Source organism: Echiichthys vipera, assembly GCF_963691815.1.
Source record: "Echiichthys vipera genome assembly, chromosome: 3".
Lineage (NCBI taxonomy): Eukaryota > Metazoa > Chordata > Actinopteri > Perciformes > Trachinidae > Echiichthys > Echiichthys vipera.
In genome coordinates this window covers 1,735,741-1,750,649 of record NC_139828.1, presented here as the reverse complement: position 1 = coordinate 1,750,649, position 14,909 = coordinate 1,735,741, and the positions used below count along the sequence as shown (strand labels likewise).

General features: G+C 44.8%; 1 protein-coding gene across 1 annotated transcript in view; it reads left to right on the top strand.

Moving 5' to 3' along the window:
• The first annotated feature begins 3,619 nt into the window (after window positions 1-3,619).
• Window positions 3,620-14,909, top strand: part of nrd1b (nardilysin b (N-arginine dibasic convertase)) — a 22,543-nt gene continuing 11,253 nt past the window's right edge. The window contains exons 1-16 of the mRNA XM_083940432.1: window positions 3,620-3,676; window positions 5,551-5,796; window positions 6,646-6,916; window positions 7,807-7,888; window positions 8,360-8,513; window positions 8,744-8,817; window positions 9,159-9,254; window positions 9,403-9,525; window positions 9,646-9,703; window positions 9,831-9,904; window positions 11,177-11,324; window positions 11,891-12,011; window positions 12,585-12,643; window positions 13,317-13,371; window positions 13,548-13,652; window positions 14,415-14,538. Coding sequence (XP_083796558.1) covers window positions 5,579-5,796; window positions 6,646-6,916; window positions 7,807-7,888; window positions 8,360-8,513; window positions 8,744-8,817; window positions 9,159-9,254; window positions 9,403-9,525; window positions 9,646-9,703; window positions 9,831-9,904; window positions 11,177-11,324; window positions 11,891-12,011; window positions 12,585-12,643; window positions 13,317-13,371; window positions 13,548-13,652; window positions 14,415-14,538 — 1,762 coding nt within the window. The 5' untranslated portion in view covers window positions 3,620-3,676; window positions 5,551-5,578. The remainder of the gene's footprint in view (window positions 3,677-5,550; window positions 5,797-6,645; window positions 6,917-7,806; window positions 7,889-8,359; window positions 8,514-8,743; window positions 8,818-9,158; window positions 9,255-9,402; window positions 9,526-9,645; window positions 9,704-9,830; window positions 9,905-11,176; window positions 11,325-11,890; window positions 12,012-12,584; window positions 12,644-13,316; window positions 13,372-13,547; window positions 13,653-14,414; window positions 14,539-14,909) is intronic.

Sequence of the window (14,909 nt, the reverse complement as noted above, 5' to 3'; positions counted from 1 at the left end):
GTAATAGTGCGTCCACTCCAACATGCCTGTTAGCCTGACTAGCTGTGACCGGCCTTACTTAGCGCTGTTTGTGGCTTTAAAAGACGCTTTAAGGCGACACCACCGACGCACAGCTCCCGGGCCGGGCTGCAGAGGAACGGGTCGAGTCCAACAAAGGTTCAAGTCCAACGGTTTCTAAGGTGTCCTGACGGGGTTCCCACTGCGCAACGTGACGTCACGGTCACAGTGATGTATCTTCTGTCATTTTGGACGTCGAACATTCGGTCGACTGACGGGGTTGTTTTTACGCCAGTTGCCGTCCCTGTACGAGCGATTTAAAGTCCAAATGTGGTCGTTTGTGGACGTGTTTTCAACAAATTTAGACTTTTAAACTACTAAACTAATAATTCTATCATAATAATAATAATAATAATAATAACATGGCACTTTGCAGAAGCAGAGCAGACTCGACTCGACCCCAGAGACTCGACTCCAAAGACTCGACTCCAGAGACTCGACTCCAGAGACCCGACCCCAGAGACTCGACCCCAGAGACTCGACTCCAGAGACCCGACCCCAGAGACTCGACTCCAAAGACTCGACTCCAGAGACCCGACCCCAGAGACTCAACCCCAGTGACTCGACCCCAGAGACTCGACTCCAGAGACTCGACCCCAGAGACTCGACCCCAGAGACTCGACCCCAGAGACTCGACCTCAGAGACTCGACTCCAGAGACTCGACCTCAGAGACTCGACTCCAGAGACTCAACCCCAGAGACTCGACCTCAGAGACTCGACCCCAGAGACTCGACCCCAGAGACTCGACTCCAGAGACTCGACCTCAGAGACCCGACCCCAGAGACTCGACTCCAGAGACTCGACCCCAGAGACCTGACCCCAGAGACCTGACCCCAGAGACTCGACCCCAGAGACTCAACCCCAGAGACTCAACCCCAGAGACCTGACCCCAGAGACTCGACCCCAGAGACTCGACCTCAGAGACTCGACCTCAGAGACTCGACCCCAGAGACCTGACCCCAGAGACTCAACCCCAGAGACCTGACCCCAGAGACTCGACCCCAGAATCCTGACCCCAGAGACTCGACCCCAGAGACTCGACCCCAGAGACTCGACATCAGAGACTCAACCCCAGAGACCTGACCCCAGAGACTCAACCCCAGAGACCTGACCCCAGAGACTCGACCCCAGAAGCCTGACCCCAGAGACTCGACCTCAGAGACTCGACCTCAGAGACTCGACCCCAGAGTTCTGACCCCAGAGACTCGACCCCAGAATCCTGACCCCAGAGACTCGACCCCAGAGACTCGACCCCAGAGACTCGACATCGGAGACTCAACCCCAGAGACCTGACCCCAGAGACTCGACCCCAGAGACCTGACCCCAGAGACTCGACCCCAGAGACTCAACCCCAGAGACTCAACCCCAGAGTTCTGACCCCAGAGACTCGACCCCAGAGACTCGACCTCAGAGACTCAACCTCAAAGACTCGACCTCAGAGACTCGACCCCAGAGACCTTACCCCAGAGACTCGACTCCAGAGACTCGACCCCAGAGACCTGACCCCAGAGACTCGACTCCAGAGACTCGACCCCAGAGACCTTACCCCAGAGACTCGACCCCAGAGACTCGACCCCAGAGACTCGACCCCTGAGACTCGACCCCAGAGACTCGACTCCAGAGACTCGACCCCAGAGACTCGACTCCAGAGACTCGACCCCAGAGACTCGACCCCAGAGATTCAACCCCAGAGATTCGACCTCAGCCTGGGCGCTGCAGCCCGGCTTCATGGTGGCGTTCAGCTTTTGCGCTGGCCGACACAATTCAAACGCCACCGAGGGCTGACGCGTGAAGAGCACACGCCGCTCCCCCTCCCCCCAGCAATTGTAGTCACGTAGCCGTCATGTTTGCAGTGTTTCCTACATGAACGTGAGTGTGTGTGTGTGTGTGAGTGTGTGTGTGTGTGTGTGTGTGTGTGTGTGTGTGTGTGTGTATCGTTGCATATCATGATATTTATTGCGTGTTCAGTTGTAAGGGTTTTTTGTGTTTGACGGAAGTGCGATATTTTGGTCACGTCAGCTCAGATACAGTACGTGTGTGTGTGTATGTGTGTGTGTGTGTGTGTGTGTGTGTGTGTGTGTGTATGTGTGTGTGTGTGTGTGTGTTTACGAATAACGGAAGACAGGGAGAAAAAAATGTGCATTAATTCTTAAACATTAAAGATAGAAAATATAAAAACCTGCCAAATTGTGATATCTCTGCCACAGCGCGCGTCTCTGTGTGAACCTCCCACCGCGTTTCTTCATACTGATGAAATATTATCGACATTGTGTTCATATGATTATTTTTTACGTGACTTTGTAAATGATAGATTTAGAAATGATGACGTGTTGAGTATGGATTTATTTTTATGCTGTGTAAATCACGGACACGTAAACTTGTTGTCTTACAGTTCACTCCCGTTCAGGGAGAAGCACAAAGTGATTGTACAAAATATTGTGAATGTTTGTATATTATAGATGAAATTTAGTACAAATAAAAACCCCGATCTTTAAACAGAACGTTTGAATTTGTTGTTTTTTTCCTGTGTTTTTTTTTCAAATAACTTTTAAACTGTCTTCATTTTTTATTTTACCTTTTATTTATTTTTAAATGTGTTAATTTGTATTTGCATTATTTTTAATGTGTTCAAAAAATTCCTCAAAACTTATTTATTTCTGTATTATTTATGCATTTCAAAGGAAACATAATAAATATGTTAAATAAATGTATAAAAAGGGGAAATTAATATTACTTTGTACATTTAAGAGCAGATGGAGGCTGACAAATAAAATAAATTCATAAATAAATGAATGTTTTTAGCTCAAAAAGCTGAAAACAAAACAATAATAAAATCCTAGAAATAAAATAATATTAAAATTAATATTAAAATGAGTAACTAATAAAAAGATTTAAGATATAATCCATAAAACAAATATGAGAAATATCAAATAACCACAAATAATGTTATGTAGAATTCATTAAAAATATAAAAAATATAATAAGAATAATTAAAAAATTAAATAAAAATATAATTATTAAATAAATAAATGTTTTTAGCTCAAAAAGCGGTAAAGAAAACAATAAAATATATAAAAAATAGCATAATACTAATAACAAGATAAGTAAATAATACAATAAATAATAAATAAAAATACAATATCAATAAGTTATTTGTTATACTTGTTGTTATCTATTACATCTTAAATATTTGTTTTTCAGTATTTACTCATTATTTTATAATTTTATTATTGTTTTATTTACTGCTTTTTGAGCTAAAGACATTTATTTATGTACTAATAATATTTTAAAACATTTTTGAATTAATTCTACTTTTTAACATCATTATTAAATGATGTTTAAAAAGCAGAATTAATTAAAAATACTCATAAAAATGTAAATTATCAAGTTGTGCCTTAATTAAAAGAACTACAAAGACCATATCTACGGAAGTGTTCCTCAATCTAACTTGACTTATGTCATCACACATTCGACCAATCAGACGGGCCCGTTTGTCTGTGACGCGTTCGCTGTCGGCCAATCACGGGCTTTGTTTGGGCTAACGGCTGTCGGTGTCGATGCTACGCGGCTTTTCACTGTAAAAGCCAAACTTCGTCCACATTCACCGCAGAAACAAAGGTGAGCGCCTCCTCGAGTCAAAGTTCACTGTAACAAACTGCTGTGTCATGTTTTAAAGTTTAAATATACGCGGTTAACTATCGGCTGCACTCAAATGTAATTATTTAATCACGTGTGGCTAAAAAAGCGGGTTAACTGCCTCAACAACAGGATTAACGACAGCTAGCTAACGCATCCGCTCCGTAGCTTAATTAACCGTTAACTCACTTCAGTTACCGCCAGATTTAACAGCTGAACTTAACTGTGTTTAAAGCAGCAGCTGCTTAAAGGATGTTCTGTGTGTGTAGTGAAGTTATCTGGTGCTAATGTTTAATTCACCCAATGTTAACGTGACTCTGGAGGCGAGCGGGCAACCGATTCATTTCTGTAGAGCGACGTCACCGCGCAACCAAACCCCATTCATAAAATCAGCTTTTTTATGTTCTACCTCCTTTATCTGCAAAAGTTTACAAGATAGAAACTAGACTCAATATACTTTATGAAACATCAGATGACACTTTATAATTCGGCATATATTTGATTCAGCAGTTCTGTTGTTAGTACAGATATTTTATGAAACAAACTGCAACAGAAGCACCTGATTCTGTGTCCTGAGTAAGAAAGAAAGTCCTGCAGAATCCCAACAGGGGAAAGTTTTGGTCAAATTTTAATCTATGAATTAATCTCTGTAATTGTTTTAATATTATTTTTGGTATAAATATAATATTTATTTTACTTTTCATGCAAAAATGGTCAGAAAATGTTGTTTTCACCTGTAAACATCTGTTTGATTTCATATTAAACTGAATATTTTTGGACAAAACAAAACATTTAAAGACATTTTTCACTTTATTGTGACATTTTATACACAAAACAAATATTTCTCATATCACATAAAATGATAATGAAATAATTAATAATGAATATGGCAGCGTTAAATCTCACATTTGTGAAACTTGAGACTAAATGTCACTTTAACTGTATTCCATAATTAATATTGTTTCTTTAAAGTATTTGACTGCTGGAAAAGCATGAAAAAACACCTGGAAATGCTTAAAAAGATGCAAAATGACTAAAAATAGATGCAAAACCACCACAAAAAGATGCAAAATGACTAAAAATAGATGCAAAACCACCACAAAAAGATGCAAAATGACTAAAAATAGATGCAAAACCAGCACAAAAAGACGCAAAATGACTAAAAATAGATGCAAAACCACCACAAAAAGATGCAAAATGACTAAAAATAGATGCAAAACCACCACAAAAAGATGCAAAATGACTGAAAATAGATGCAAAACCACCACAAAAAGATGCAAAATGACTGAAAATAGATGCAAAACCACCACAAAAAGATGCAAAATGACTAAAAATAGATGCAAAACCACCACAAAAAGATGCAAAATGACTAAAAATAGATGCAAAACCACCACAAAAAGATGCAAAATGACTAAAAATAGATGCAAAACCACCACAAAAAGATGCTAAATGACTGAAAATAGATGCAAAACCACCACAAAAAGATGCAAAATGACTGAAAATAGATGCAAAACCACCACAAAAAGATGCAAAATGACTAAAAATAGATTCAAAACCACCACAAAAAGATGCAAAATGACTAAAAATAGATGCAAAACCAGCACAAAAAGATGCAAAATGACTAAAAATAGATGCAAAACCACCACAAAAAGATGCAAAATGACTAAAAATAGATGCAAAACCAGCACAAAAAGATGCAAAATGACTGAAAATAGATGCAAAACCACCACAAAAAGATGCAAAATGACTGAAAATAGATGCAAAACCACCACAAAAAGATGCAAAATGACTGAAAATAGATGCAAAACCACCACAAAAAGATGCAGAATGACTAAACATATTAAAATGTGTTAAAGGTGCAGGAACCTTGTAAACCTCCAGAAAATGCCTCAGAGCAACAAGTCGGTGAGTGGAGGCGGCGCACAAGGACAGGCGTCCGCTCCAGACCAGGGCGAGCCGCCGCCGCCGTCGCCAACAGAGGAGGAGGAGGAGGAGGCCGCGGCCGACGTGGCGGCAGGAGATGGAGGCGCAGGAGCCGCCGCTGCAGACGACCAGGGAGACTCTGACATCACCAGATCACCCAGCGACCCAAAGACATACAGGTGTGACTTTTAACATTAATGGGCTTTTATTGTGAAGGACTGAAGTTTGGAAAACAGTCATGTTAATGTGGACGACAACAAACTTCCCCAAACACAACAGGAAATAGATCAAACTTCCCCAAACACAACAGGAAATAGTTCAAACTTCCCCAAACACAACAGGAAATAGATCAAACTTCCCCAAACACAACAGGAAATAGATCAAACTTCCCCAAACACAACAGGAAATAGATCAAACGTCCCCCAACACAACAGGAAATAGATCAAACTTGCCCAAACACAACAGGAAATAGATCAAACTTCCCCAAGCACAGCAGGAAATAGATCAAACTTGCCCAAACACAACAGGAAATAGATCAAACTTGCCCAAACACAACAGGAAATAGATCAAACTTGCCCAAACACAACAGGAAATAGATCAAACTTCCCCAAACACAACAGGAAATAGATCAAACTCCCCCAAACACAACAGGAAATAGATCAAACTTCCCCAAACACAACAGGAAATAGATCAAACTTGCCCAAACACAACAGGAAATAGATCAAACTTGCCCAAACACAACAGGAAATAGATCAAACTTGCCCAAACACAACAGGAAATAGATCAAACTTCCCCAAACACAACAGGAAATAGATCAAACTTGCCCAAACACAACAGGAAATAGATCAAACTTCCCCAAACACAACAGGAAATAGATCAAACTTGCCCAAACACAGCAGGTTTTCACGTGTAGCTGGATTTCTGCAGCTCGGTGAAGCTGCTCACGGAAGAATCTGACGCATGTCGGTACAAACGTGAAGTGGAACCATCTTATTAACACGATAATTTAAATCTTTCTCTCTCCGCAGATACATCGAGCTGAGTAACGGCCTCCGAGCGCTCCTCATCTCTGACTTCAGCGGGGCGGACGGGAAGGGAGGCAGTGAGACCGGAGAGGACAAGGGGGAGACGGAAGACGGGCAGGAGGAGGAAGAAGAGGAGGAAGAAGAAGAAGGGGACTCTGGCGAGGGGTCGGAGGAGGACGAGGAGGAGAACGAAGAGGAAGAGCAGGACAGCGACTTCGACGAGCTGGACGAGGAGAACGCAGGGAAGAAGAAGAGCGGGAGCTCCGAGAAACAGGTGCGAGACGAAAAGTGTCAGAAAGAAAACACACCAACGCTAAAATGAAAGGTCGTCTGCTTCACACGCAAAGTTCTAGATTTATCTAACTTGATCCGATCATGTTCTCCTCTGGGAGTCTCCATCTTGTCAGACTTTGACTCCTCCTCATTTCCTCTGACTAAAAAGGGGCATGTATGTGACGCTGGGGGGGAGGGAGATACGGCCGTCTGGCTGACGTTTACAGAATTAGCCACATTAGCTCCACCGCCAGGAGCTAGGCTAACAGCACAGTTAGTAGCTAAAGGGAGTCCTGTGTCTCTGCAGAGTGAAGAGCGGCGTTTCTGATTTAAACTGATGTTCAACACAGTCCCACGCTCACAGACTGGAAAACACCGACGCTCACCGCCCCAAACCGCCGCTGCTCCACATTAGCATTAGCATCTAGTGTCTGTGAAATAGAGAGCAGGCTGTGTTCAAGTCATGGTGACAGTGCGGCTATTTAGTTAGCATAACAGAGCTAACGCTAACACGGTGTGTTCCTAAACCATCTTGTCTCCATGGAAACACCACCACACGAACGACCGAGTCCAGGTCCAGATGACGGAGTTAGCATGCTAATGATGCTAACTAGCCTCCGAGGAGAAGTGAGGACCAGAGGCTAGCTGTCACTCATGAGGCCACGCCCCTAATTATTCATCAACTTTAACCTCCAATCAAATAAAAACTAGCCTGGTCCAAAAACATCAGAGTGACACTTAGAAACAAACGGCCGACAGTAAAGAAGCGTTTGCTTCGTCGGATCATGAAATGTTTGCGGTGCGACGGAGGAGAAGACCTTTGTGTCATAAACGCTCGTCTGTGGTCAGTAAGTAGATTCCAAAGCAGCTCTCTTGTGTATGTGTTTGCAGGCGGCGGCTGCTCTGTGCATCAGTGTCGGGAGCTTCAGCGACCCGGACGACCTGCCCGGCCTCGCCCACTTCCTGGAGCACAGTGAGTCACCGCCGACCCTGAGAGAACGCTCACGAGTGCGTGTCAGATAAAAACATTAATATCTGCAGCAGAAAGGTAAAGCTTCAGTCTGTCAGGCCGCCGCAAAAACCACAGATGAAACTATTAAAACACCTTCTGCTCGTCTCAAAAACAACATTTACGTTTAAAAACCTTCTGGATCAAAACGTTTTGTGTGTTTTTTCAGTTAAAACTGAGGGAAAACAACAAAAAAAGTGTTTTATTCATGACATAAATCCAATGCTTTTGTTAATTATTATTGTTTAATAACTTAAGTTGCCTTTCAGTTCAGATTTTAGAGATAAATATATTTTAATAAATAAACAGAAACATCAGTGAAGGTTGAGTTTAAAGAGTTAAATCTGCGTCCTGAGCTTCTTCAATCACATCTGAGCTCGCAGCGTCTAACCTTTGATGTATTGATGTATTGAGATGTGTTTGTGTGTCGCTCAGTGGTGTTCATGGGCAGTGAGAAATACCCGGCGGAGAACGGCTTCGACGCCTTCCTGAAGAAACACGGCGGCAGCGACAACGCCTCCACCGACTGTGAGAGGACCATCTTCCAGTTCGACGTCCAGAGGAAGTTTTTCAGAGAGGCGCTCGACCGGTGAGGCTCAACGGGAAGTAACGGGAACTAACAGGAAGTAACGGGAAATAAACGTAAAGTTCTGGGAATTAAACGAAATAAATAAGAATTAACAGGAAGTCGAGGGAATTAAAAACCAAAGTAAATTCAGTTTCCGGTCATAAAGCAGAGAAATGCTCCCAGAAGCAGAGAACGATCTGCATTTATGTGTAAATACATAAATATATGAATGAGTGTGCTGTGTGTTGCAGCTGGGCTCAGTTCTTCATCTGTCCTCTGATGATCGAAGACGCCATCGACAGAGAAGTGGAGGCCGTGGACAGCGGTGAGTGGAGACACGCTCCGTTCTCAAAGAGGGAAACTTTCCACGGGAATTAACAGGAATTTATGGGAATTTTGTGTGTGTGTGTGTGTGTGTGTGTGTCTCTATGTGTGTGTGTGTGTGTGTGTGTGTGTGTGTGTGTGTGTGTGTGTGTGTGTGTGTGTGTGTGTGTGTGTGTGTGTGTGTGTGTGTGTGTGTGTGTGTGTGTGTGTGTGTGTGTGTGTGTGTGTGTGTGTGTGTGTGTGTGTGTGTGTGTGTGTGTGTGTGTGTGTGTGTGTGTGTGTGTGTGTGTGTGTGTGTGTGTGTGTGTGTGTGTGTGTGTGTGTGTGTCATTTCCTGCTCAGAGTACCAGTTGGCGCGGCCGTCTGACTCGCACCGTAAGGAGATGCTGTTTGGGAGTCTGGCCAAACCGGGACACCCCATGAGCAAGTTCTGCTGGGGTGAGAACTACCAACACGCTTTAATTCTTTCAGTTTCAGACGTCACACACACACACACACACACACACACACACGTTGTGCTGCATGTTTGACTCTGTGCTGCTCTGTAAAGATGTCCCCTCATCATCGAACGTGTGTTTCCTGTCAGGTAACGCTCAGACGCTGAAGCACGAGCCCAGAGAGAAGCAGATCAACACGTACGAGCGGCTCAGACTCTTCTGGAGGAGACATTACTCCGCTCACTACATGACGCTCGCCGTCCAGTCCAAAGGTACTTTCCTCTCGTCCGCACAGTCTTTTAGGGTGAAAGCTAATTTTTAGTCTTTTTCTGGTGGTTTTGCATCTATTTTTAATCATTTTGCATCTTTTTCTGGTGGTTTTGCATCTTTAGAGACTCTGGACACTCTGGAGCAGTGGGTGAGAGAGATCTTCATCAAAGTCCCGAACAAGTAAGACAAAAAGCAGCTGTTTGACTCTGAATGGACACTTGAACCTAGAGACTGAGACACAAACAAACCAATTTATTCTCAGTATTTTTATTTATGTTTGTTTGTTTGTGTGTTTGTTTGTTTTCAGCGGTGAACCTCGAGCCGACTTCTCTCACCTCCTGCAGCCGTTCGACACGCCGGCCTTCAACAAACTCTACAGAGGTCAGATATTCGGATTCTAACCGTGCGTTATAGACATTCAATCGGCCACTTTATTAGGTACACCTCGCTGGTACCGGGTTGGACCCCTTTTGCCTCCAGAACCGCTTTAATCCTTCGTGGCACAGACTCAACCAGGTTCTGGAACCTTCCTCAGAGAGTTGGGTCCATGTCGACGTGACAGCATCACGCAGCTGCTGCAGACGTGTCGGCTGCACGTCCGTGACGCCGATCTCCCGTCCCTCCGCGTCCCAAAGGTTCTCTGCTGGACTGAGATCTGAGGACCGTGGAGCCGTCTGAGTGCAGTGACCCGGAGCGTTCTCCTGCTGTAGGAGCATCAGAAGACGGGTCCACTGTGGTCATAAAGGGCTGGACACGGGCCGCAGCAACACTCAGGGAGGCTGTGGCGTTGGTACCATGCTAACGGTGCTAATGGGCCCAAAGTGTGCCAAGAGAACCTCCCCCACACCGTTACAGCACCCGCACCATCCTGGACCATGTGCCTCAACGAGCAGGTGGACAGGTGTACCTAATAAAGCGGCCTCTTTGTGGTCGTTTAACGTCGACTTTAAGTCCTTTTGCACTTTTAGGGCGCCCTCCCACTGTGCCTCCGTCCCGTGCCCCGTGCTTTAGGGTCCTTGTCCCCCCCTCCAGGCCCGTTTGTACTCACACTACCTGGGCCTCGGAGAATGCTTCTTGCTGCCTATACGTCATCACGCCGTAACACATCACACGCATTGATGACGTCATGGCGATGCGTGGCTTTGTTTCCAGATCTTTCCGTAGACCTCGGAGTTTTTGTGCGTCTTGTCGACTGTTTTTGAATCTTTTCATCGACCAAATCTGCAGTAAACACTCCACCTCCGCATCACACCAACGTGAACCTTTCACCGCCATTGTTTGAAATGTCCGCGCATGGTCCCTCCTTCTTTTTTCTACGTCCCAACAGGCGCACAGGAAATGACCTCAGAACCGCCGTAGGCCTCGTGCTCGTACATGTGCGCATACTCGTGCTCGTACACGTGCGCACGCTCGTGCTCGTACACGTGCAAACGTGCTTTACTAAAGCCCACCTCTCCCAAACGGGCCGTGGACGGCAAGCGTGCCGCTCCTAGACGTGGTACGGTTGCACTCACACTGGTCAAAGGAACCAGACTTTAGCTGTGACACGTGCTGGGGCACGGGACGGAGGCACAGTGGGAGGGCGCCCTAAGGTTGTTTAGTGTCTTTACCTCGTCGTTGGTTATTGAACGCTTCATAAACGTGTGTTTTCAGTGGTCCCCGTGAGGAAGGTCCACGCTCTGACCGTCAGCTGGGCCGTCCCCCCGCAGGGGAAACACTACAGAGTGAAACCTCTTCACTACGTCTCCTGGATGATCGGACACGAGGGGCCGGGCAGCATCCTGTCCCTGCTGAGGAAGAGGTGTGTGTGTGTGTGTGTGTGTGTGTGTGTGTGTGTGTGTGTGTGTGTGTGTGTGTGTGTGTGTGTGTGTGTGTGTGTGTGTGTGTGTGTGTGTGTGTGTGTGTGTGTGTGTGTGTGTGTGTGTGTGTGTGTGTGTGTGTGTGTGTGTGTGTGTGTGTGTGTGTGTGTGTGTGTGTGTGTGTGTTCTCAATTTTTCTTTATCTTTCTCCCTCTCTCTCCCTCCCTTGTTCATCCCTCTCTCTCCCTCCCTCCCTCTCTCTCTCCCTCCCTTGTTCATCCCTCTCTCTCCCTCCCTCCCTCTCTCTCTCTCTCCCTCTCTCTCTCTCTCTCCCTCCCTCTCTCTCTCTCTCTCCCTCCCTTGTTCATCCCTCTCTCTCCCTCCCTCCCTCTCTCTCTCCCTCCCTCCCTCTCTCTCTCCCTCCCTTGTTCATCTCTCTCTCCCTCTCTCTCTCTCTCTCCCTACCTCTCTCTCTCTCTCTCCCTCCCTTGTTCATCCCTCTCTCTCCCTCCCTCTCTCTCTCTCTCTCTCCCTCCCTTGTTCATCCCTCTCTCCCTCCCTCCTGCAGGTGCTGGGCTCTTGCTCTGTTTGGAGGAAACAGTGAGACGGGTTTTGACCAGAACTCCACCTACTCCATCTTCTCCATCTCCATCACCCTCACCAACCAGGGCTACCAGCACGTGTACCAGGTCACACACACACACACACACACACACACACACACACACCAACCAGGGCTACCAGCACGTGTACCAGGTCACACACACACACACACCAACCAGGGCTACCAGCACGTGTACCAGGTCACACACACACACACACACCAACCAGGGCTACCAGCACGTGTACCAGGTCTCTCACACACACACACACACACACACACACACACACACCAACCAGGGCTACCAGCACGTGTACCAGGTCACACACACACACACACACACACACACACACACACACACAGAGTTTTCAGCCTCTAAAAATCAGGAGTTTTCCTGTTTTATATCAAATTAAACTGAATATCTTTGGACAGAGCAGCACGTTCTCAGCGCCCTCTGCTGGGCGTTTGCAGCAGAGGGGATGAAGTACTTAATGAAAGTAACGCCAGTGGTCGTCTGCCCGTGAGAGCGTGGTCAGTGGTCGTCTGCCCGTGAGAGCGTGGTCGTCTGACCGTGAGAGTGTGGTCGTCTGACCGTGAGAGCGTGGTCAGAGGACGGTGTTTCATCAGTCGTCATTTCTCTGAATGCTTCTCTTCTCTGCAGGTGGTGAACTTTGTGTTCCAGTACCTGAAGATGCTCCAGACTCTGGGCCCTCAGCAGAGGTCCTCACACACACACACATACACACACACACACGCTCTTCAGCTCCCATGATGCACCTCTGCAGCAGCACTCTGCTCGCCTCAGAAACACTTAGAATACATTTTAATTCATACAAACATTAAAAAGAGATAAGCGTTTTATTTATTTCATCATCAATTTTTAAATCATTTTGCATCAATTTTAGCCATTTTATGTACATTTATAGTAATTTTGCATTCATTTTTTGTCATTTTAGAAATATTTTTAAGAACTTTGCTTCATTTCTTTTATTTTGCATCTCTTCTCAGTTGTTTTTTAGTCATTTTGCATCAAATTTTAACTATTTTGTTTCCATTTTTATTCATTTTTCTTGATTTTTTTTATTTTGCATCTCTTCTCAGTTGTTTTTCATCTATTTTTAACCATTTTACGTACATTTTTAGTCATTTTGCATCAAATTTGAACCATTTTGCATCATTGTTCTGAAGCTGGTTCGGTCACTTTACTCTAAATGTCAAAAACAAGTCCAGTGAATTTAAACGCACAGTGTCAGAGGACGGCCACAATAACCCTATTAATTAATTTATTTATTTATTTATTATATATTTATTTATGTCCTCATTTGTTCCGCAGAGTCTTATTTCTCTATAAAGTTTTATATCTCAGCAAACTTCTTCTTCTTTTTATCTGAAGGATCTACGAAGAAATTCAGAAGATTGAAGCCAACGAGTTTCACTATCAGGAGCAGGTAGAGCTGCACAAACACACCAGGGGGGGGGGGGTTGTTGTTGTTGTTGTGTGTCATCACGTCATCATCAGAGATCAGGAATCGTTCTAAAGTGTTAAATGTTTGTCGTCTTATTTGAACGACGTGACGACGGTGAAAGAACATTAACGTGTGTTTGAACGTGTTTGCGTTCTCAGACGGATCCCATCGAGTTTGTGGAGAACGTCTGTGAGAACATGCAGCTTTTCCCCAAAGACGACTTCCTGACAGGAGACCAGCTCATGTTCGAGTTCGACCCGCAGGTACGTGGACCCGAGAGACCCAGAACCTGATCCAGGGTCAGTGTGAGAGACCCACGGAGAGCAGAACTGTCTGCAGAGAGGTGCCGCTCCAACCTGGAACTTTACAGGCTGGAAAAACCTGCACTCTGCATCAGTGTTTAACCATTTTGCACCAATGATTAACCATTTTATGTCAGTTTTTAGTCATTTTGCATCTACTTTCAGTCATTGTGTGTTAGTTTTTATTAATTTTGTATCTATTTTTGGCCATTTTGCCTTATTTATTTGTCATTTATCATCTATTTTTAGTAACTTTGCCTCATTTTTTTGTCATTTTGACTCATTTTTTGTCATTTATCATCTATTTTAGTCATTTTACGTCTATTTTAAGTAATTTTGTGTAAGTCTTTACTAATTCTGCATCAGTGTTTAACCATTTTGCATCTATTTTTAGTCTTTTTATGTAAGTTTTTATTAATTTTGCATCCATTTTAGTCATTTATCATCTATTTTTGGTCTATTTTAGTCATTTTACGTCTATTTTTAGTAATTTTGTGTAAGTTTTTACTAATTTTGCATCAGTTTTTAACTGTTTTGCACCCAGTCAGAGAAACACCTGCAAACTGGTGAAAATGCTGCTGTTCAGTGTAAACACACGTCGCTCACACTGAAAAGAAAACCTCAGTAAACAGATTAGACCGGTTTATTGGCTGGAGGAAGAATTTGAACCGTGGAACCTTCCGTGTTCTGCTGACGTTCAGAATCTTTTGTGCGTGTGTTCAGGTGATCGGCGCCGCTGTGTCCGCGCTGACCCCGGACCGAGCCAACCTGCTGCTGCTGTCGCCAGAGAACGAAGGTCACTGTTCACTCAGAGAGAAGTGGTTCGGTACCAGCTACAGCGTGGAGGGTACGCCACACACGGGCGCACGCACACACAGAGACACACACACACGCACAGAGACACAGACGCACACACACAGAGACACACACACACACACACACACACACACACGGGCGCACACAGACACACAGGGACAGACACAGATACACACGCGCTCACACACACACACACGTACACACACACACATACACACAGACACACATACGCACACACACGCACACAGAGACACACACGCACACACACGAACAAGGGGGCAGAGACACACACACACAGACACACACACACACACACACATACACACAGGCACACACACAGAGATACACACAAACACACACCTGAGATACACGCTCACAAAAAGACATCATGAAGCTGTAACC